This window comes from Papilio machaon, chromosome 7 (assembly GCF_912999745.1).
Source record: "Papilio machaon chromosome 7, ilPapMach1.1, whole genome shotgun sequence".
Classification (NCBI taxonomy): Eukaryota; Metazoa; Arthropoda; class Insecta; order Lepidoptera; family Papilionidae; genus Papilio; species Papilio machaon.
This window is the reverse complement of record NC_059992.1, coordinates 4,258,562-4,281,157: the sequence shown is the minus strand read 5'-3', so window position 1 is coordinate 4,281,157 and position 22,596 is coordinate 4,258,562. Positions and strand designations below refer to the sequence as shown.

General features: G+C 34.9%; 3 protein-coding genes across 3 annotated transcripts; 1 reads left to right on the top strand and 2 right to left on the bottom strand.

Moving 5' to 3' along the window:
* Window positions 1-351: 351 nt before the first annotated feature.
* On the bottom strand, window positions 352-4,831 carry LOC106714807 (carnitine O-palmitoyltransferase 2, mitochondrial). Its single transcript, XM_045678562.1, has 9 exons — window positions 4,807-4,831; window positions 4,106-4,715; window positions 3,415-3,593; window positions 3,029-3,299; window positions 2,321-2,511; window positions 1,716-1,885; window positions 1,053-1,166; window positions 640-941; window positions 352-525 (listed from the first exon to the last, which is right to left on the bottom strand). The coding sequence occupies exons 2-9, from the start codon at window positions 4,711-4,713 to the stop codon at window positions 399-401; spliced, it is 1,962 nt and encodes a 653-aa protein (XP_045534518.1). The 5' UTR covers window positions 4,714-4,715; window positions 4,807-4,831; the 3' UTR covers window positions 352-398.
* Window positions 4,832-5,465: 634 nt separating this feature from the next.
* On the top strand, window positions 5,466-8,112 carry LOC106714834 (alpha-amylase 3). Its single transcript, XM_014507948.2, has 3 exons — window positions 5,466-5,850; window positions 6,028-6,167; window positions 6,540-8,112. The coding sequence occupies exons 1-3, from the start codon at window positions 5,631-5,633 to the stop codon at window positions 8,040-8,042; spliced, it is 1,863 nt and encodes a 620-aa protein (XP_014363434.1). The 5' UTR covers window positions 5,466-5,630; the 3' UTR covers window positions 8,043-8,112.
* A 2,442-nt stretch (window positions 8,113-10,554) lies between these two features.
* On the bottom strand, window positions 10,555-22,453 carry LOC106714970 (protein expanded). The gene is made up of 4 exons (XM_014508129.2): window positions 22,291-22,453; window positions 14,766-15,020; window positions 14,615-14,694; window positions 10,555-14,332 (listed from the first exon to the last, which is right to left on the bottom strand). Exons 2-4 carry the CDS (start codon window positions 14,989-14,991, stop codon window positions 10,832-10,834), a joined length of 3,807 nt encoding a protein of 1,268 aa, XP_014363615.2. The 5' UTR covers window positions 14,992-15,020; window positions 22,291-22,453; the 3' UTR covers window positions 10,555-10,831.
* Window positions 22,454-22,596: the final 143 nt, after the last annotated feature.

Below are 22,596 nucleotides of genomic sequence, written 5' to 3'. Positions count from 1 at the left end.
AAGATGCAGATAAAATACACGACAAAGCACCGTTGCATGTTAAGTGGTTTTAACCACATTAGGATATACCTAACTGGGTAGGTAGGAATGTTAGGCTATTTTATTATGTTACGGTCATTTAACATCAAGTGGAGACAATGCTTTGTGATTATGCTAACAATGAGATGACTACAAATAATAATTTGACTACTTGTCACCATTCATACGATTTCAATAAATACACAAGACTATAAAAAGTATAAATTTATTGAATAACTTTTCGTATAAACTTATGCTAGAATATTATGCTTAAAATAACTTAAAAATAATAGATTATATAAATATATTTCCTACAATTTATAAGTGCACTTGAGTTGGCAGTTTTTATAGTTTGGTCCATATTTAAAACTTTAATTTTATTAGCTAGAAAGTATGTTGGTTATATCTATAAATGATTTATGCAGAGCTTCAATGAATTGAGAGCTATCATTGTGAGCCTTGTAGCTTGTCACAGCTGCTCCCAGCTTATCCGGGAATGCTGAATATCTAAAACATAACATTAATTATTTAATAAAAAAAAAACTCGCACTACCGTTGTGCCCAATGATGTCCAATAGGCATGTCATATTAAAAATAAAATAATTTAAAACAATGATTTACCCAATTCCAAAACCTTCTCTAGCGACGGGTCCAAAACCACCGGCCATTACACTAGGAGCTGACAAAGTGCTTGTACTTAGAATTGATTTATTAAGATACTTGTATTCATAGGAATCGTATATTTGCGGTCTTGTTAAGTTATTTTCTTCTGCTAATTTCATAAGAGCGAAGAGATGGCGATCAAACCCGTGCCCCATTGCGGCTTCCTTCACCAGTTGAGTATGATATGATGAACATTCTTGCATCATCGAACGTAATTCATCCTTTGAACACTTATTCAAGTGTAGTGAATCGCAGAATAACTGAAAATATGATTACACAATGAAATTCACACACTATCTGTACTATCACTTTTTGTCATCAGAGAAGTTGTGTATTTAATTATTATACGAAAATATTTTTTAACAAATTACTTTAGTTTGTTCGGTGCAAGGTCGCATAGTTTCAGTTCTGCCGTGTTTGAAAGCTGACGTGCTGCAGGACTCGTATGTACCCACATACTTCCCGTGCAGAAGATGGTAAGCTGCCTGCAAATATAAACATGTCAACCAAAAGACAATTTTAATCTGCCTTTTCATCATCAGCTCACTATACGTCCCCACCGAGGGGCTCGGAGCCTACCCCAAGTTAGGGGTGACTAGGCCATAGTCAACCACGCTGGCCAAGTGCGGGTTGGTTGACTTCACACATATCATTGAATTTCTTCTCAGATATGTGCAGGTTGCATCACGATGTTTTCCTTCACCGTAAGAACGTCGGATAAATGTACATATGTAAATCGAAAATCGAAAAACACATTGGTACATGGCGGGATTCGAACCCAGGACCTGCAGATTGCAAGTCAAGTGCTTAAACCCCTGAGCCACCGACGCTCTTATCTAATCTGCCTTTTGCATGAACATAATTTACGGTTCATTAACATGATTATCCACCGCCAAAACACTCTACAATAATTTAGTTATCTCAGTTTTTTTTTGTTTTTTTTTTGTCTTTCTTTAGCTATGGACTAACAAATTAAAACAAAGTAAATTGACAAATCTTCATATGTTACTTAAATGTCATTGTCATTTTATTACCTGAAAACCGAGTTGCATTATACAATCAGGGCTGACTTTAAACTTTTTACATGCTTCTTTATTCAGACCTTCATAGAGTATATAGTCTATACTCAGTGAGTCACACCACTCTTTATATTCTTTTTTTGCGTTTTCTATGAAATTTATGGATTTATCATCTAGTTTGAAGTCTGTAAAAATGAAAATGAAATAGAATTTAGTAGTTCTACAATATAGTTGTAAAATAATTTAATAAGTGATGCGTCTTTAACCGAAGAGTTAAGAGTACGTACATCTGATCACATTGAATCCCGCCATTTGTCTATGGTCTTAAACAATATCTAAATAAAAGCCTTTACCTTCATTTGTATGGTTAAAAGTAGTATTAATATTTATTTTATAATGTCAAATAATTTGTTAATTTGTTAAATAAAAAAATCTAATAGTCTTCTAGTTATTTAAAAAAAAAAAAATGGGACCCATCTGCAAGCACTTCCTATCGATTAAAATAATTTTTATCAAAATCGGACCACCAGGGGCGGAGATTCGCAGTAACACACATAAAAAAAATACAGTCGAATTGATAACCTTCTTTTTGAAGTCGGCTAAAAAATTAATTGACTTACCTAACTTGGTTACAGTAATGTTATTACTAACTGGTTTGCTATCAGGATGAACAAAAGGTTTGGTTGTAGTTTCCGTGTAAAGTTCTTGGAAGAATCTTAGCACTGCAACACCATCGCCCCACGAATGTTCGAAATTGACTCCAGAACATCCATCTTTAGTCACAATAAGACTAAATGATTTATCAAACCATCTGAAAACAATATTATTAATTATACAAAATCTCTTTATTTAAGATTTAAATATACTTTTTACTAGCTGTGCCTACAACTTTGTCCGTGTCTAATATTTATTATCTTTGGGTAGCATTTTTAAGGACTTTCATAATGTCATTTATTTTACGTAAAATTATAAAATATCACGAAAAATGAACCTTTTTCGCATTAAAAAGTAGCCTTTGTCCTTTCTCAGGATCTAGACTGCACAAATGTGCACAGATGTGTACCAAATTTAATTTATATCATTCATTCGTTTTGACATGAAAGTGAGACAGACATACAACCAGACATAGTTACTTCCACATTTATATTATAAAAAAAAGTAATTTTAAAACAGGGTTTTTTGCATGTATGTAAGTTTGTTTTTATATATGTGGGTTTATTTATATGTAAATTTCGTTGTGACAGCCTAGAGCCTAAACAACTTAATTGAAATGTAAGTACTTTGGTCACATTATTTAAGTTAATTAAAAGAAAAAACTTGTATTGTACCTGTTTGTGCCATCTGCATGCAAGAAATGTTTCAATAACTTATGCTTATCATCACTTATGCTTACATCATCTAATATGAGATTAAAAATAGCAGAGTCTATTTTTTGCAACATCTCCCTGTTGCCGGTCTCTTCTAAATGTTTCCTCTGTTTGGCCCATTCATCACGATTTTGACATGTTAGGACTCCCAAAGGATGTTGAGCTTTCTCTGTATTATCATTCAAGATTTTTGATAGATTTGCAAGGAGTTCAGAAGGTAACAACAAATTTCCTGTAATATAAAATCTATTTTTTACTGTACATCTATACATAGTTATAGATGTAAATTTATCTAAGAACATAATATTTTGGAACAATAAAAAAAAAGTTTTTTAAAAAATAATCACCATCTCCATCCAATACATCAAAGACATAGAAATGTCCATTCCTTTGAACCAGAATATGTTTGCTTTTAGGATCCCTGTAGATTCTGTCTTTACCAAACAATGGTATGCGAGTTGCTCCAAACAATCCATGAAATTGGCTCATATCTAATGGAAAGGCTTTGAATAAGTATGCTCCATACCTGGAAATATAAAAATTATATTCTTCATTTAAGTAAATCAAAACAGATATGTTTTAAAACAAACTATGTGTTATTGACCAATGTTTGTCGATTTCAATCTTGTATAGCATAAAATAAATAATATAAACAATGCATCAATTCATATAATAAAAAAACATCTAAATTATTGTTCTTTTCATAGATATTAACGGCACTAGGTCATCTTCATACTGTCGATTGCCCTTTCCCCACATCCCACTATGCCCTGCTACAACTAGTACCACTATAAAATTAAAGAAGTAGATTTTGTTATTTTGTTTCTTAAAATTATATATATACTAGCTTTTACCCGCGACTCCGTCCGCGCGGAATAAAAAATAGAAAACGGGGTAAAAATTATCCTATGTCCATTTCCTGGTTCTAAGCTACCTGCCCACCAATTTTCAGTCAAATCGATTCAGCCGTTCTTGAGTTATAGTGTAACTAACACGACTTTCTGTTATATATATAGTATAGATATCTTGTTAACATACCATGATAAAGCTTCAGGTAGGAAGCCCGTTACTTTTCGAAACAAAGGTGTATTACTTTTTCTTGGTTGAAGATGAAATACTTCAGGTTCCAATATATTTTCTCTTAAGGAGTTCATAAACCTTACAGCACTAATTAACAAATTAGTTGCCCGTACTAATTGGTCATTGTAACCTGGTTTGGAATCATACTGGAACACTATTAGTGGATTGTAATTAATAGGAAGAGGCACACGATCTCTTAAATAAAGGTCAAACCAGTACTCTGAGATATAACTTGTGTGCTTATTGGCTTTATCTTTCAATATCAGTTTTTCTTGCAATTTCTTCCCATCCTTGGATATAAACTCCTGTGTTCTTTGCTCAGCCTCTGTATATTGATCATTGGATAAAAGGGGTTTTAATGCTTTGAGGTATCGCTCATTTGTTTTTGATAACTCGGGAATGGGCAAACGAGGTAAAGACTTCTGAAAGTGCATTGTAGGCACTTTGCTTCTTTGTAAATATTGATAATCGATATCCCTAACATTTCTTTGTTTAGTGGTAAAAGTTCTATAAAATTTTACAAAAGTAGCGACATCACAGTTTCTCGATTTATTAAGTGAAAGCATTGCTGTAATTTGAAAGTGTATATATTTTAAATTTTAAATATGTCTTATAGAAATATCTGTCGAAACTTTTTATAAGTGAATATGACACTTTACTTTGTAATATAAATACCGGGTTTAAAGTTCAGCTGTTCCTAAAACAAATACATATCTTTACAATTACAGTAATCGTAAATTGGTACAGAAACATTATAAAGGTTTTCGGTATTTAGTATTTAATTAATTGAACTACATACCTATAAGTCTATTTCATAAATCAAAAATATAATTAAACATAGTTTCAATATCCTAATCTAATCATTATGTGATTTGTCTATTTCGTATGTTTATGATTTTATATTATTCTCATGTCAATTTATCAACGTCAACGACAAACTGTCAGAAACGTCAACAAACAATTTTTGTCAGATAACGTAAATTATTGCCTTTAGCCTTTATATTTTTAAAAATCAAATTATCAAGAAAACAAAAACAAAACCCAAATTCTTTGAAAGTTTTCAACCACACCACAATGAACATAATTTTTTTCAACGAATTTATATTTTTAATAATAAAATAGCATTGGCCGTTACAGAAAATTATAGCAGGGCCATTTTAATAGACCACATTTCACCCTTCATCAAAATTCAACAAGGTAACCTTGAAACGGCGGTCATAAAATATTATTTTATTTTTTTAAGTCACGTTAAGTTTGCAAGTTATGTTTTTAGAAAACCATGACCCAAGCATACTTACTGAATTGATAACTGTCAAAAATCAATTTGACATTATGCCAAAAGTAAACATTTTTGGCCGAAAGCGAAAGCTATAAAAAGCTCTTCTCTTTAGTTACTTAGCCAAGGCTAAGTCTGTACAGTAAACCTAGATCGTGCTTCACGTTCAATTTTTTATGAGGCTTCAGTTTTACGAACGAAGTAAAAATGAACGATTTGCCCGAGACCAGCTGCAGCAATGAAGCAACTGATTTGGAAACCATCGATTACCTTAGAGGTGTAAAATCATCAACTTGCTTGTTGTTGCCCATGACTCCAAGTCCCACCCCTTTAGACTTTAAGCATCCTCTTTCAGAAGAAATGAATGAAGGACAATTCCTTAATATAACAGAAGATTCCAAGATTAGCAGTGCAATGCAAAATTCAGGTGACTACTAATTTATTTACATTCTTTAGAACATCTCTGATCATTATACATTTAAAAATATCTATGCAACTGCCTTGCAATACAGCATTTTATATGTATTTAAAAGACAAGGATATATTTTCTTTACATTCTTACTTCTTACAGTAGATTAGAGATTAGATCAAATTGTTCTTGCAGATGCTTCTGCAGGTGATTCTAGCTCATCTGGAGACTCTAATTCTGTGGTTCAAGACCCTGTTAGTGCACAGTTAATAAACAACATTAGCATGTTGGATTACCAAACCCTTAGTAAGAATGGTGATCTTATTGTTGGACAAGTAAGTATTAAAATTCACATAATTTTGTCTCCAGCCACTAAGCAAAAGGAAGTGTGGATAAAAAATGGGATAGGTTCATTGAGAAGTGGCCTTTGTTAACTCATTTAATGAATCAGAAGATGCAGGATAAATTCTTATATTTCACTGAAGAAAGAGGTTTTTATATTACACTAGCTGTCTCTCATGACGCCGTCCGCGGAATTAGAAATAAACATAAAAAGTAGCTTATGTGTTCTTCCAGGCTATGTTCTACATCTGTGCTAAATTTCATCAAGATATGTTAAGCCATTCTGGGGATACCCTCAAACCATCCATGCATCCAAACATTCACATTTATAATATTAATAAGATTATTGCTTTGTTTTATTTCAGCCTGAAGGTTGTAAAATCAATGGCAACCTGAATGTAAACAACAGAAAATTACCAAACTTTGTGAATTGGAACTGGGTTATTATTAGAAAAGTATTACTGTGGGTAGTTCTCTCAGGACTTGTGGCTTGTTTAGGGGCAATTATAGCTATGGTCATTACCATACCTAAGTCGTGTGATCCAGATTTGCCATGGCATCAAGGTAAAGTTTTTTATGAAGTATTTCCAGCTAGTTTCAAAGATTCAAATGATGATGGATTTGGTGATTTAAAAGGTCTAATAAAGAAACTTGATTATATCAAAGATCTAGGGTGTAATACAGTTAGACTTAATTACATATTTGAAGCTCAAGATTACCCCGAAAATTATAATCATGCAACCTACTTACTTAAAGTCGATAGAAGTTTGGGTGTTCTAAAAGATTTTCAAGATCTAGTAAAAGCAATACATGATAAAGAAATGTACATCATTTTAGATATCCCAGTATTAAGTATGGTTGCATCTACAGAAAATAAAAATACTAATCATTCTTCAGTGTTGACAAATGATACATCAGTAGGCTATAGTGACATGTCTGCTGCTATTAAGTTTTGGTCCCAAGGACAAAATGTGGATGGATTTTACTTAAAAAATCTGGAAAACTTTGTTGATGATGTGAATTTTGCAAAGTCACTGCAGATTTGGAAGCATATTATTGGAAGTGGTAAAATATTGATTGCTAGTGAAAAAGCTTTAGAGCTAACTAAAGGTGATGATCTTACAGTTTTCCTTAATAGAATAGACCTTATTGATGTTTATTTAGATTTAAATGAAGGTGTTAAAGGCCTGAAAAACCATATTGATAAAGTTGTCTTTGGAACTTTAAGGGCTAAAGCACATTATCCATGGATTCTGTGGAATGTTGGTAATGTTAACAGTGAAAGGGTTTCTTCCCGATTTTCCAATAATACTCTAGCTTTAACTGCTCTCGAAATGTCATTACCTGGTACTATAAGTTTGTTCTATGGCGATGAAATAGGTCTGAAAGGTTTATCTAAAAATGAAGTTGAAAAAGATTTTCATGAATATAACAAAATTCATAATTTAGTAAGTATGAGTTTTACTGGCAATAATGAAAGTGCAGCCATTTTACCATGGAATTCAAAACCTATATCTGGACCTAGATATCATTATTTTAACATTATAAAGAAATTTATTGAAATTAGATTGAAGACACCGACAATTTATTTGAGAGCTATTTTTAAAGATGGCAGTGCAGCTAGGAATATGAAAATTCGTATAACTGAAGAAAATTTGTTTATTATTGAACGTTGGTTTCCACGGCGCAACAGTTGCGTTTTTATTGGAAACTTTGGTGGTAAGTCAATTTCAACAGATCTGTCATCAATGTTTTACAGTGGCACCATCATGGCCAGCACAAACAGTTCCTTTGTTGGACAAGTTCTGTACTTTGAAAATGTTACATTTTCACCAAATTCTGCAATGATTTTAAAATTAGGAAAGTGAAATATTAATATTTAAGACTAACAATCGAAGTCGAAACTAATTTCAAGCTAATTTTTGATAGGAAATAAGTAAGATTGGAATTTATTGGTTATTATTTTTAGGAGTTCATTGCATGTAGTATAAATAATGTAGTTTTAAAATTTTACTATCCTATCTATGTGTTAGTTTGGACTTAAAAGTCAACAACAAGTCTTAAAATGTAAACATGAATCATCTAAATTGCATATTATTTTATTTAAATAAATGTATTCTCAAGTTATGAATCTCTATATAGTCAAGTTATACATTTTTGTATAAATAAATTAGTTTTGTTATTTGTTAACATATGATCTTTTTAATTATTTTTATTTTACTATTAGCTACATATTGACTATAACGTTATCAAAGCTTATTTTTCAGTATTACCAATATTCACCAAAGATAAAAAAAAGTTACCAAAAAAAAAAGACAAAACGTGCTTTATACTAAAGTTTTTTATTATACATTTGTACACGTAGAAAACATAATGTACTTATTATAATAGTGTTGTGGTATATATACATGACTGCAGTCAATAAATAGTTTCGAAAATCATAACATTCCTATTATTTTTACGACTAACCGTCCAACTTTACATTAACAAGTTGGTTCACTATACTTTCACATCTCTGGTTTATATAGAACCTATAGATATATTAGGTCCTTACATATGAAATTGGCGTTTTGTATGGGAGGAACAAAAAGTCGAATATTTTTTAATATAATATATTTAATTAATCAAAGTATGAACCATTATTTTCTATGTACTTTTGCCATCTCATAGGTAGTTCATTGATCCCTTTACTAAAAAAACCAGTCGGACGGGAATCAATAAAATCTTTGAAGGCGATTTGGACTGCCCCATCGGAGTTGAATTTTTTCCCTTGCAAGAAGTTATCCAAATTTCGAAAAAAATGGTAATCTGTTGGAGCAAGGTCCGGGGAGTACGGAGGATGTCTTAGACTTTCCAATTGAAGCTCTTCTAATTTAGTAGCCGTCTGTTGCGCAGTGTGTGGTCTAGCGTTGTCGTGAAGCAGCAGTGGCGTGGAGCGATTGACCAGCCTAGGTTGTTTAGCCGCTAGCTTTTCCATCATGGTTTGCAATTGCTGACAATAGACATCAGCCGTAATAGTCTGGCCAGATTTGAGAAAACTGTAATGAACAATACCGGCACTAGTCCACCAAACGCTTACAAGTAACTTTTTTGGGGTTAATTTTCGCTTGGGGCAGGATTTGGCTGGCTGGCCAGGATCCAACCATTGCGCTGAGCGCTTCCGATTATCGTAAAGAACCCATTTTTCATCACAGGTAATGATTCGGTTTAAAATACCTTCATTATTGTGCCGGTTTAGTAATGTAACGCAACAGTCGACGCGCGTTTGCCGGTTTGCTTCAGTCAATTCGTGAGGTACCCACCTTTCAAGCTTTTTAATCTTCCCAATTTGCTTCAAGTGAATTAAAACAGTTTTATCACTAACATCGCAGCCTGCAGCTAACTCGGACGTGGTTTGCGATGGATCCGCTTCCAGAATAGCCTTCAACTCTTCATTATCAACTTGAGTCTCAGGCCGTCCACGGGGCTTGTTCTGCAGATCGAAATTTCCAGAACGAAAACGTTGGAACCAAAAACGAACTGTGTTTTCTTTTGCAACACGACCGCCATACACATCATTCACCCTTCGAGTCGTTTCCGCAGCACTAGTGCCACGGCGGAACTCGTACTCGTAAATAATGCGATATTTTAAGTTTTCCATTTTGTAAAATGAGTGACGCAAACAGAAAAAAACAGAAGAAAAAAACAAATGAATGACGGTCATCGAACCACAAATACATGAGTCTATAGCTGTACAAATTTGAATTTGGAATTCCTTACCAAAGAGGAGAAATTCGTGATTAAAATGGCCAGTACGAAAAACGCCAATTTCATATGTAAGGACCTAATATAACCTGTAGATGGAGTGTTTCATACAAGTTTGACGTCTATTCTAGAGTTGATATTCCAAATGTTATTTTGTATTATAAACCCGCATTTCCTCCTAATTTATGCTCCAGATAGGTAGGTATCTACAGATTATATATCTACGTATAAAACATTGAGTATTACTATTACTGTTTAAAAAGAAAATTCGCTATTTCATAGAGAATTTAAAAAAGAACAAGATTCAATAAATTATTTGTAAAACAGTTCAACAAAGCTTCCAGCATTTACACAGGTTGCATTATCGTAGTAGAAACTGTAAAATAAAGTTTTCAAAAGGTTATTCTCATACACATTCTATTCTTGTTCATAATTTGTAATTTTTTATTAAATAATAGTAAATCCGAATACGAACCATTATGCGTCTTAAAAAATATTATACAAAGTAAAAAACTTTTGTAAAATATAGAAATATGGTATGTAAGGTGATTGATCAAAAATAGATTGAGTTATTGGAATGTCTTAACGATTATTTTATATTAGAGTTTATTTAGGGCGATGTAAAAATACTTTCACGGTAATAAAAAATAAGTGTATATTTTAGTTCCTAATTATACATATACGTCTAAATGTCTTTCTGTACATTTGACTTATACAACTTGTACTAATGAATGATACAATCGAATTTCGTAATAAACACATAATTTGAAAATATTACTTAAATAATGTTTAAAACGAAAATTCGAGTCAGCGTAAAATATCTAACTAATCTCAGTCTTTTAGGTTATGAAGTGTATATGAGCTCATAGCACTGGAAGGATTCACAAGACATAAGTTGGAATTTAATGTCACATCACACATTAGGCTGTATTTTTTTGCTTTTAACGGCGACATTCGGATGCATTACGTATGTATTAGACAAAGCTCTAGGTGTATGAGTTTCAGCACCGGGCAATGCTGGAAGTTTGTCAGTTGGATTACGCATTACAATTTTTTTCTGAGTCCCTGGTATGGGTACGGGTCTTCTAGTATTTATTTCTTGTTTATTCTTAAGATCTACTGTATCGGTGGTGTGTTGAATAGGCTTGGCACTATTTAGTTCACTTTCACAGTCACTACCTGTTTGTTTAATCAACTTTGGAGCACCAAAAGCTTTCGTTTGCTTTAATAACGAACGATCGTTGCATAAAGCCGCTATTAAAGGCAAATCTAAGTTTTTGCTTTTTTCCCTAAGTGTTTTTATATCTAAATCACAATTAGAATCTCTATTTTTAGAGAGTTTTACATCGCTATTAATAGTAACATTATAATTCGGAATTTTTGCTTCTCTTAGTTGCGTGGGCAACTTCTTCTTGTATTCGTACGGCGGTGGCGGCGGCGGTGGCATGCGTCTTAGTTTCACCGGTGGTGGATCCTTGACACTCAAAATGTTTTCTTGGGATTTAGTTCTGGAAAAAGTAGCGATATCTGGAATACTCGGCGGTAAAGGCGGCCTCTCGAAATTCATAGAATGGGAACTTAGCGATGTCCTGCTCGTCATCGAGTACCAACTAGTTCGCACACCCGGTGTTTGGATGTATGAATCGGATAGATTTTGTATCGATCCATAAGTGGACGAGGCAGATAGAGAAGTCGATAGATATGGTGTACTACGATATTGTATGTTACTTTTATGCATGTTCGATAATCGGGATTCTGTAAATTTATGATCAAGGTAATTTTGTTGAGATACTGCAGGATCCTGAATTGGGTAGTAAACGTAATCTACGTCACTGTACAGTTGTTGATGAAAGACTGGATTTAGCGGCGGAGGTGGAGGCGGTAGGCGTGCGGCGGGCGGCGGCGGAGGAAGGCGATTGTGCCTTGGAGGCGGTGGGGGTGGGGGGAGTTTCATCATTGCTACAAATACGTTTGAATCTACTCCGTGCAGTGGTATTTCTCGCGATGGTGACAAACTATTGGTTACACCTTGAGCTAATTTCGACCTTTCGGCTCTACGACTAGAAGCTTGATGTCTTTTTGATTTCTGGAATCTATGTTCTAAGACCATAGGACTTGCAAATGTCCGTTCGCTAGAAGTATTTACTTCACCCGCCTCCGCCTTTAGAACTGTTATCATCGGTTTAGAAGTCACAACTCTAGCTGCCACTTCTTCTTTGTCGACTTTTTGTTTTCTAGTTATACCGGTCGTTCCAGGATAAGCGGGTGGAGGCTTAGTGTCTGTATTGTACGAAGAAAGGGTTTTGTGATTGTATTCATAAGGAGGCGGCGGTTTTTCGGGAAAGCGTTGTGGGATTGGCAAGTTTCCATCGATTTCTAAAATATTTGGTAGGGATAGATTTTGCGACTTACGGCTATCGATTCTTGTCGGCGGCGTTGGAGGTCTATCGAAAAATGCATTATTAAGATAGTTGTCATCTGAAGGAGCTGTATCTTCGTGTCCTTGAAGGTAACTATCACCAGAAAACGGTAAAGGCAATCTGACATAGTCCGACACAGAATCAAATGTGTCACTTACGGATTGATTTTTTGGGTAGACACCTCGCCCTACTATGAGATCGCTTAACTCACTTGCACTTAGTAAATTACGTTTATTATCCGTTGGGTCACTACCATCACCATGAAAAGAAGTAGCACTAACGTTAGAATTTGCACGTTCTCGATACAAACTGTCTTTGTCAACATGGTCTTGATTGCAAAAAGTGTTGACACCGTCGACACAATCAGTATTTGATAATGAAGCTTGAAGCCTCAGAGTATTAGACGTCATCATGTTTCTCTCAGATTTATTTTTTAAGATTGAAGAAACACTATCGAAATCGGCGAGATCATTTTCTTTAGGTGTCTTGTAGCTGTCGTAGTGTGAACTTCCGTATTCAGTTCTACAGTCCTCAGACATTGTGTACGTTTTCGATCTTGTTGTGAGTTCTGAACTACCCATAGTGTATACTCCACTGGTTTCACTAGAGGCAGCAATTGTTGCGGGTTGCCCTAAACCATCATAAAGAGCTGATGCTGTGTCTTGAGAATACTCCACATCAATTCCTTCTGCACTGTTGTCACTAATCATTGAATTCTGAGCTGTATGATTAAAACTTAATTCCAAGCTGCTTCCATTGGATGCTCTGCTTAGGGTGCTGAGACCCGCTCGATTCATTATAACCGTGCTACAAGAAGATGAACATTGGGATCCGGGACATTTAATCTTTCCAGAAACAGGGCTGTCTAATAAAGTTTCATTTGGGCTTTGATCATTCAAAGAATTATTTTCGTCTTGACAAGTGGAATTTGGCCTTTCCAGCGTAACTTCATTGTTAAAAGAGCACTCTCCTTCGTCTTTCGTTTTTTTCACTCGCATTTTAGCTTTTTGTAATTGTAAAGATGATGTTTTTTTTAAAGGTTGATTATCTTGGGGCATTTTTCGTATAAGGTATGAATTTGAGCAGTCTAATAAATGAGCGAACGCTAAACTCTCCGTCGAAGGTGCTGGGGGTGAGTCTATCATAATTTCTAGCTCGTCCTCCGATTGGACTCTGTCGCTGACAATTCCCGATGTTGTGTTTGAACTAGTAGAAGATATCAAGGATATCCTTTGTTCACTTTTGTTCTGACAAAACTGGAAATTGAGCGTTTTGGAATAGCCGTAACAAATTTTACGTTCTTCTTCTTCACGTCTCAAAATCTCATTGAGTTTTGAAGAAATTTTCATCGAGAATTGGTGAGTCTCTTTACATAGAGCAAACAAATATTTACATTTTTCTTCGCTTGAAGAATACAATGTAATTTTTCCTCGTTCAGTGCGAATTTCAAATTTCTTTCTATCAAAACTTAATTTACCTATCGAGCTCCAAATGAAATTTGATACTGGTCCACTTTCAGGTAATATTTTTATTCCTTTTGCGGTAACTAAAAGCCAGACTGTCCCTGGTTCTGATTCTGTTTTCGTTTGTTTCAAACGATACCTATGAGAGTTTATTGTATCTGAAAGTAGGCATATTTCGCGTATAAATCTGGTTTCTGCAGCTGATTTCGATAAACCTTTGTGTTCCTGATGACATCCACGTACAGCTGCGCTTACCCAATCTCCCGTAAGCGAAGAAGGTGCATAGTCTTCCAATTTGAAGTAATCCCGGTCGTCGTATGCTTCAGCATCTCCGTATTTCGCTTGAAGAGCTAGACCAATAAGTAATAGCACAACCTCGGTTGGCAATCCGTCTCTTGTTCGTAAATTGTGTAGCAATTGTAGAAAATATAAATGTCGGCCAACTTCATCGTGCAACAAAAGTGGACTTTCTACATGAAACTGTACGACTAGGTGGAGCTCAAGCAATGGTTTTCCATTTGCGTCCAAGCCCTGTAAATGAAAAACAGATAAATATTTAATGTTTTAAATAATGGCACGACTGACTGTAAAGATTTATATAGAATTGTTAATATCTTATTAATATTATAAATGCGAATGTTTGGATGGATGTTTGTTTCTAGGTATCTCCGGAATGGCTCAATGGATTTTGATAAAATTTGGCATAGATATAGAGCATATTCTGGAAGAACACATAGGCTATTAATAAAGTTGTTTTCAATTAAGCGGGCGACAGTTAGTTTAATAATAAATAATAAAGTAGAAATCACTTACATGTGTATGAGATGATCTCCAACTCTTTGGTGCGTATTTCGATAGTTTGCTTTCCACATCAACAAACAGATACTCGCCATCTGAAAGCGATGTTTATTAATATTCGATTCGAGAAAAATCTTAAAAGAACTTATCTCAAAAAGTAATTTACTTTGCATAATTGCTAATCCAAAGAGTTCGGTGTCGATCATGCCCTGTAGCTGTACATGAGAATCGGCCAGCGTTTTGAGCTGTTTGACTCTGGCTTTCGCCTCGACGACGAAGTGCAGCGGCTGCGGGTGTGCGGGCGTGCGCAGGGCCAGCAGGCGCGCGCCGGCCGCGAGCGCGCGCTCCCCGCCCTCCCCGAGCGGCCCGCGAACCGAACACAGAGCGCGCATGTCGCATCTCGAGACAACTGTTACTCGCTCTGTAAACAACAAAATATCTTCCTTAATATCAACGCTAATTGACTTAAAATCGAAAGTACACCGATAAAACAGGAACGTAGTACGCGATTTTTACTAATTTGCCATCACATAGTTTTCGTATGAAATATGTATGTATATTTTATGGCACTCGCAACTTCGCAAGTACCTAAACATCATATGTATTTCCTTTATTTCTATTTTGCCACCATGAATATCATAAAACGAAATTAAATTCACGAAAGAAATAACCTGAGCAAAAACAGTTTTGGATATTGTATTCAAAATGTCCATCTGCATTTTTAATGCCGAAGGGGATGTGCTGCCACCATCTGTGCATTCCAATCTTTTTTTTTATAAATTTTGCTTTCTACTACCTGCTTCAACGCAAACTTTGTTTAGAACAAAATTGTTCGGGTTTTATAGTACAATAGTTATGATCAATAGACTTGTTTTACTTGGTACTTTTATTCTTCCAAGTATAGTATATTTTTAACAGTTACAAAACAATAAGATATTGTTTGTTAACGCTGAATAAACGATGGTTGTGGAACTAACGATACGGTGTGTCAGGACCGCGCCAAATGGAAGTCTGACTACCTCTCCAGGTTACAGGCGTTAGTTACATTGTTTTTGTTGTATTATTATATGACAAGATCGTTTGCAAGATTAAAATGTAAAATAATAAATAAACTTTGAAGGCCTCTATGCGCCACTGACGCTCTTATAAGATTATCTTGGCCAGAGGTAAGTTGGGTTACATCGTCATATTTTTGACTAAGGAATCTGTGGTACTCCGTTGTACACGTCTTTTCCGGATACCCTGTATATAGGTAGGTATAAGCCTAAAAAAATATGGGTCGATTGCGTGAAAGATGACATAATTAAGAAGGGAGTGACGACTGACAACGATCTTATTTTACTAATATTAGAAATTCGAAAGTTTGGAAGAATGTTGGTAACAATGTCGAACGAGTGAATGACCCTAATATGAAACAGATAGATCTAGAATAACCTATGAGCTATATTTCACCCAAGAAAAATGTACGGATCCCGTGTGATAGGTTTGTTTTAATATTTATAAATATTTTCTATATATTTCTTAATAATTATTTTCTATTTACTATTAATTTGTTCTTCTATATAAACTAATTTGAACGTTTGCTTAAAATGCTTACGTGGACTTTATTTACATTTTGTATATAAACATGATATTTGGAATGTAGCACCACAGGCTTCTTTTAAGAAAAAACTAGATGCGAATAAATTTCATCGCATCCGGTACCTCTGCGGCTCTTTGGCTCTTGATAGCCATAAGAACACGTTTTTTGTTTTAGTAAATGCGCGATAGTCTGTGATGGCGGTGAGGCGCGGCGGGTGGGGGCAACCGGTCGCAGAGCGCGGGCGACGGGTGCGGGCCACGGGGAGGGGGGCGCTACGTAAGCGCGGTAGCTGCGGACGGCGACGCGTGGAATGCGGACGACCTTCAGATGCCGACCCCCCTCCCTTTACCTCCACCCCGCCCCCCACCGCGCAGACCGCATCTTGCGTCCTCGCATACCGATGGTCGTCGTTGCCTCCACTTTTCGACATCTTGCCAACACTTTTGACACTTGTGCATTGTTATGACGATAATGGATCTTGAGGAATGCCGTCGTCTATGGGCCGTGCGGCCCTGGAAATTTATGTAAATACGTTTGTTTTTTTGGTTGTAAATTGCCGGTGTGAACCTTGTTTAACCGGTCTTTTCGACGCCTCGCTAAAGTTGGCATCTTGATAAAAATAATAAGTCAAGACTAAGATGATAATTTTAAGAAAATGCATGTAATGTGTAATAAAATTCACAATTAATCATTGTCAAACATTTTTTAATCGACTTCAAAAAGAAGGTCATCAATTCGTCTGTATTTTTTTAATGTGTACCACGTAACTTCGCTCCTGGTACTCCAATTTTAATATTTTTTGAATCGAAAGGTAGTGCTGGCAGGTGGGTCCCATTTTTGGAGATAAAGATTTATCAAAATATACTCAACCAAGTTCATGATACAGATATTAGTTTTTTGTTTAAAAAGCAAGGTAGATAGGTGCCTAATATTCTAAAAACAAGTAATATTAAAAAAATATATTTATTGAGCCTATTCCTGTACTTTAACAATATATTTTTAAGTTTATAGTTAATGTTTAAATTTGGATTTTACCACGTAGTGCTATTAATCAAATCTTTTCATTTGATAATGGGGTTCAAAGGTTTAACCCTAATAGGGTGGTTGTACATAAATGTGTCATCAATTATTTTGTGACGGCGGTTATTTTTGATTTTCCAGTGTACCATATTCTGTCCGTGATCCCTTTCATTTGATAAATATGTCAAGGGGGTAATAAAATATGTCATCCGCTATTCTATGATGGCGGCCATCTTATATTTACAGTGGTACTGAATATAAACAATTGCATTGTCATCAGGATTAAAGGTGTGATTTAATTTAAAAAAATCTGATAACGGTAAGTGACTTAATTTAAGTTACAAGATTCGATGACCAAGCTAATATTAAAAATTGAATAAATCCATTTTTTCGAACTTTCAAAAAACGAATTATGTGTTTGATCGCACTTTAAGTCAATGTAAGCGACGAAAGTTTTACACGAGTTACCGATTGATTGCTTATCCTAACAATCATAATAGTAGTTGGACACGATATACTCAATCAGTAATTATACAACCATAGCTATATTACCTCTAGATTGAGCGTTTCAGTTTCATACAATTTTGGCGTTTTATCGTAAGATGATTTTTGATATGTACTAACAAATATCCATTCATCCATCCATCCATCTAAATTTTCGCATTTATAATGTTAGTAAAATAAGATATTAAAATTGTAGTGTAACCGACACTGGGGAAATTTACCATAAAAAGACCACTGCGGAGCTTCTAACACGCATCACTTTTGCTCTCAGAACGCTCGTCTAGAGCTTAGAGGATTAACTTGTAAGTAATTCCTCTAAGGTCTAGATGTAAAGTTTATGCATACAGCCATAGATATTTATTCTGCCGTGTAACACGGGTATTCCCCCAGATAACGAAGATTTCCAAGGTTATATTGCTGTCCTGTGAAATTTATAATGATTTGTACAATTCATAATTAGTCAATTGTATTTAATTATTATAAAAATTAATAAAATTTAATATCATGAAATTTGTGTTCCTAGTTTTTTTAATCGTAAAAATATTGGTTATATTTGTACATGTATATATTAAAAGGTGTAGAAATATTATTTTAAATGGCTTCGTCCGGCTGTTAAAGGCATCTGACCTCTGTTTTGTCATATCAGTACGCTTTCCGTTGATGTTCCGTCTATTGCTTTTGTGCTCCGGATTAGTATATAGGTTTATCTATCCATACGTTTTTGCAACGAATCTCGGCTTTCTTTTCAACGACTGTTTAGTTTCGGTTATCGACCGTTCTTTTTGCACGTTAACCTTATGTTATAAGCGTCTGTTTTGCTTTTACTCATAAATATATCAAACCTATATGTTAAGACTGGATTCCAATGAAAACTAAATTTCAAAATATTTCTGGTAAAATACTTTTTCTCACAAAACTATATGACATTAGCTACCCTTGTTTTAGAAGATCACTTCACTTCATCAACAAATTTTCAATAAAATAAAAACATCAAACATGGCCGCCATGTATGGAATTTGACATTCCTCTGTTTATTTAATTTAGACTTACAATCTAAATTCTAAACGAAGGATGTATTCTTGCTCATCATGATGTGTCCGACGTAGCCTAAACATGCCTATCTAAGACAATCATATTGTCTCCATTGCCCTCATTGTCACTATTTGTTATTATATTATCTTGTTCTTCATTGTCTTTGGATGAGTATATCACTTAACAGCTTGCACTTAAGTGCACAGCATCTAAATGAAATATCGAAACGAACTGTAAAGGCACTTGGTGTGAGGATACAGTTTTGACACAGAGGCTTCGTCTAATAATACATGATATGAAACAATGATAAGGAAGTTAGATGCTTCGTTTTAGAGTATGGGTTTGAGCATGTCTAGACAGACATTGAAGGGTGAGAGTTTTTGTAATAGGCACAAAACATTGATCGGGCCACAGCGCAAGGGTTTCCATAAAAAAGCAAGGTCAATAATAATACATGGCTCTCGATTGCTTCAGTATACTGACAGCACGTATCACTTATATATAGTGGTAAATACAATCGGATCTCTTTCTGTCCTAAACAAAAAAGTTTCTTGTTTGGAGATAAATTACAAAAGACACGAATACTGTTCTTGATCTGGGGTTTTGGCTGAAATCCGTCGTAAACGAACGAATACGATGTCAATATACTAATTATTTAAGCAATTCCTATTAAATTGTTTTAAGCTAGCTTTTGTCCGCGACTTCGTCTGCGCAGAATGAAAAGTTCTCATGTGTTACTCGAGACTGTGTTCTATTCAACTAGTTGTCGTCCGCGCGTCATTAAAATAAAACTTAATTAGTAGCCTATGTTTTTTTCCAGACTATATTCTACATCTATAGCAAATTTTAGCGAGATCCACACATCTGTCCTGAAGATACGTTCTAACAAACAACAATCCTTACATTCGCAATAATAATATTATTAATAAAAAGTGAAGAATAGTAAGATTAATATACATTTCACCACTCACATTTTAAATCAGATATTATGTTTTATCAACGAGAAAAACCAAATTCCGAAAGCGATACCTGAATCAGATTCTTTAAGTAAGGTAGGATTAATAGGAATAATCAATTATTGAAAAATATCGGTGGTTTAATTCCAATTCCTGTTTAAATCTTCATCTTTTAAATTAATTTTGTATGTGTAAAATCAACCAACCCTCACTGGGTCATCATGGTTGACTTTCTCCTAGTCACCTCTAACTGAGGGCAGGACCCGAGCCACACAGGAGTGGGCTTATAATGATGATGATGAATTTATAAGCACCAAAAATATATTATACTTCTAGTTCTATTAACCGGTCTTAACAAGAAGCGCTACATTTTATGGCAATTTACAAAGATACCCACATTTTTAAGGTAAAATAGGATAAAATGCTAACAAACTCAGTTCTTTGAAGAATGGCGTATTAAAGTGCCAGTTTGAGTACCATCATACGTAGAGTACAAATGTTATGAAGTTAGCAAATTGATAAGTAAGTGACCTAGGAAGGATTACATTTTGGCCGTGATGTTACAGTCAAGATTTGTAACTACGAAACTATAGTAGATAAAAATTGGATAGTCAATTAAAACACGATATTTTCTAGTGTTTACTAGTCATCCCACCGAATCCTAAATCAATAAACAGGTCATTCGGGTACGATTACGACCTTGATATATCTTTAGTTTTTTAGAATGTTGGAAAATATGAAATCCTATAGGACAAAAAACAAATTTGTACGTCGCGAAAATCGAATCCAGAACCTTTGTAGGTATAACAAGTCCAGAATGTGTATTGCGTCGTCGACGCTCTCTAAACGTTTATCTAGTAATGTTAGTCATTAAAAAATTGATGTCGTTAAATTTTGTCCTAATACGATATCTATTAGGTACATTACAAAATTACATAGACATTTATTATTATGCTAGCTGACGTCTACGTCTTGTCATTCGTGAGTTTTATTTATACAGTATGCTATCAAAGGAATGCGGTCGCGCCCGCCGGTACCTAGCCTGTTTGTCAGTTAATGAATCATTTAATTTATCAATCACTGAAGCAATTTGAACGTGCGGTTAGCTAGCTTCACGCAAATCGGTTTTCCGTTGCATTTATTTTTATACAATTAAAAACTTAAAATGCATATATGTATACAAGTGATATATGCGTTCGTAGAGAAAGAACACTTTAAAAATAATTACTCTACTGAATAATGCTATATTTGGGAAATATTGGATTGTTAAGTTCAGTAAAAAAAGATTTTTGGTATTAATAAAACACGCGAAAGAATAGATGTTTATCGCCATTACAATTTTTATTTTTAACACGCAGTTCGGTAATTATAACTTCAAGGTAAGTACAGATCTCATACAACAGGTAAAACATGTTTACTTTCTTCTTAGTAAATAATGTTTTGGCAAGATATATGTAGAATATGACTTACATACTATGTATACATATGTATATTGGTAAGTAAAAATTAAAAACTGGTCAAGGGTAACTGGCAAATTTATGCCGATTTATTAGTGCTTATAAGCTGATTATTACATTGGTAACATGCTATGTAAATGTTTTGATTTTTACTTATAAAATTTGTTTAGTAAAAATAAGAAATAATCGGTGTTAATAATATGTAGGTACATCTTTTATAGTATGTTTGTAGGTAACTTTCCATACTACACATCATACCAACATAATTTTAAAAGCGTTTTTATGTATTTAAATTCACTTTCTTTTACATTCAACTCAATGTAAGTAATTTTGTTATTTAACAGGTTATTTAAACTTTAAACGTGGAATAGGTACTACTAAGCAGCTTAATGCATGGGCTAAATGTTTCACGAGTTGAATAGCTAGAACCTTATCACCTGAATAGAACGTGATTGTCGTCGAACCACAACTTATCATCTATCATATTCCGGTGTAGCATTGCTTTGTTGGTAATTATTATTTAATCACTTACTTTACAAAGTTTGATGTATTTTAGAATGTCTAGATATCATCTTCAAGCCTTGGTATGATAAAATGTTGGACGATATGAAACCTGCTTATAAACTTTGTTTAATGTTTGTACCATTATTATTTAAGTAAATAAATTCGTAAAAAACAATTTAAATATCAACGTTCCAATCATGACATTGTTTGGTCTACTAGAGTAGAACTTTTTGTTAAGTTTTTGTACCTAATTAAAATGATATATTATTGGAGTTGAATTGGTATAATATATACATCTATGTAGTATGTATAATCATAATGTAATTGCAGTTCGTGCAGTTTGTTTTACGTCTTTCGTGGCAAAGATGACAATTACGAAAATGACCATTATATGTACGCTAGTACTTGCACCATGTGCCGGTTTGTCAGTCAGTAATGTCTAAGCTCTTGGCCTTTGGTTAGCTCAGCAGCAGTGTTGGTGTAAAAGACGCGCGGGCGCAGGGTCAGCGGCCGCGGTGTGGACGGCGCTGACGCGCGGAATTCGACCTATGTGTATGAAATGAAAGTGGCCGCATCGTGAAAGCGCGCGCTTCCACGGCGGCGTTCCACGGCGAATAGAAGAACTACTCCACTCACCATCAATAAACAAATCCAATAGCAATCGCAATAACACAATAAACTGGCGTCACGAGTACGCATAAGCACTGCACTGCACACTATATTTGCGATCTCATAGGCACAACGCGTCACGCAGCGCAAATGCGCATACTCTGCCACCGCTTAGGAACGACTAAGTGAAGCGACAAGCAAGCGAACCGAGGCGAGGAGTGCGCGTGGGTCGGCGAAGGCACGAAGGCACGCGCGGGGCGCGCCGACTGCGGCTCCGTGGAATGCGGCAAGATAGTGGCGCGGGCGCGGGTACCGGCCGCGACCGTAGGCTTC

Bases quoted from the DNA above. Each gene is read 5' to 3' on its own strand.
- LOC106714807 (XM_045678562.1), bottom strand. From the start codon at position 4,713: ATGCTTTCACTTAATAAATCGAGAAACTGTGATGTCGCTACTTTTGTA. The intron at 3,300-3,414 runs GTGATTATTTTT...TTTATATTACAG, and splicing joins TGATGTATTGGATGGAGATG to GAAATTTGTTGTTACCTTCT. The intron at 1,886-2,320 runs GTAAGTCAATTA...TCATTTTTACAG, and splicing joins CATTACTGTAACCAAGTTAG to ACTTCAAACTAGATGATAAA.
- LOC106714970 (XM_014508129.2), bottom strand. From the start codon at position 14,991: ATGCGCGCTCTGTGTTCGGTTCGCGGGCCGCTCGGGGAGGGCGGGGAG. The intron at 14,695-14,765 runs GTAAATTACTTT...CATCGCTTTCAG, and splicing joins TGGATTAGCAATTATGCAAA to ATGGCGAGTATCTGTTTGTT. The intron at 14,333-14,614 runs GTAAGTGATTTC...TTTCATTTACAG, and splicing joins GGAGATCATCTCATACACAT to GGCTTGGACGCAAATGGAAA.
- LOC106714834 (XM_014507948.2), top strand. From the start codon at position 5,631: ATGAACGATTTGCCCGAGACCAGCTGCAGCAATGAAGCAACTGATTTG. The intron at 5,851-6,027 runs GTGACTACTAAT...TTGTTCTTGCAG, and splicing joins CAGTGCAATGCAAAATTCAG to ATGCTTCTGCAGGTGATTCT. The intron at 6,168-6,539 runs GTAAGTATTAAA...GTTTTATTTCAG, and splicing joins GTGATCTTATTGTTGGACAA to CCTGAAGGTTGTAAAATCAA.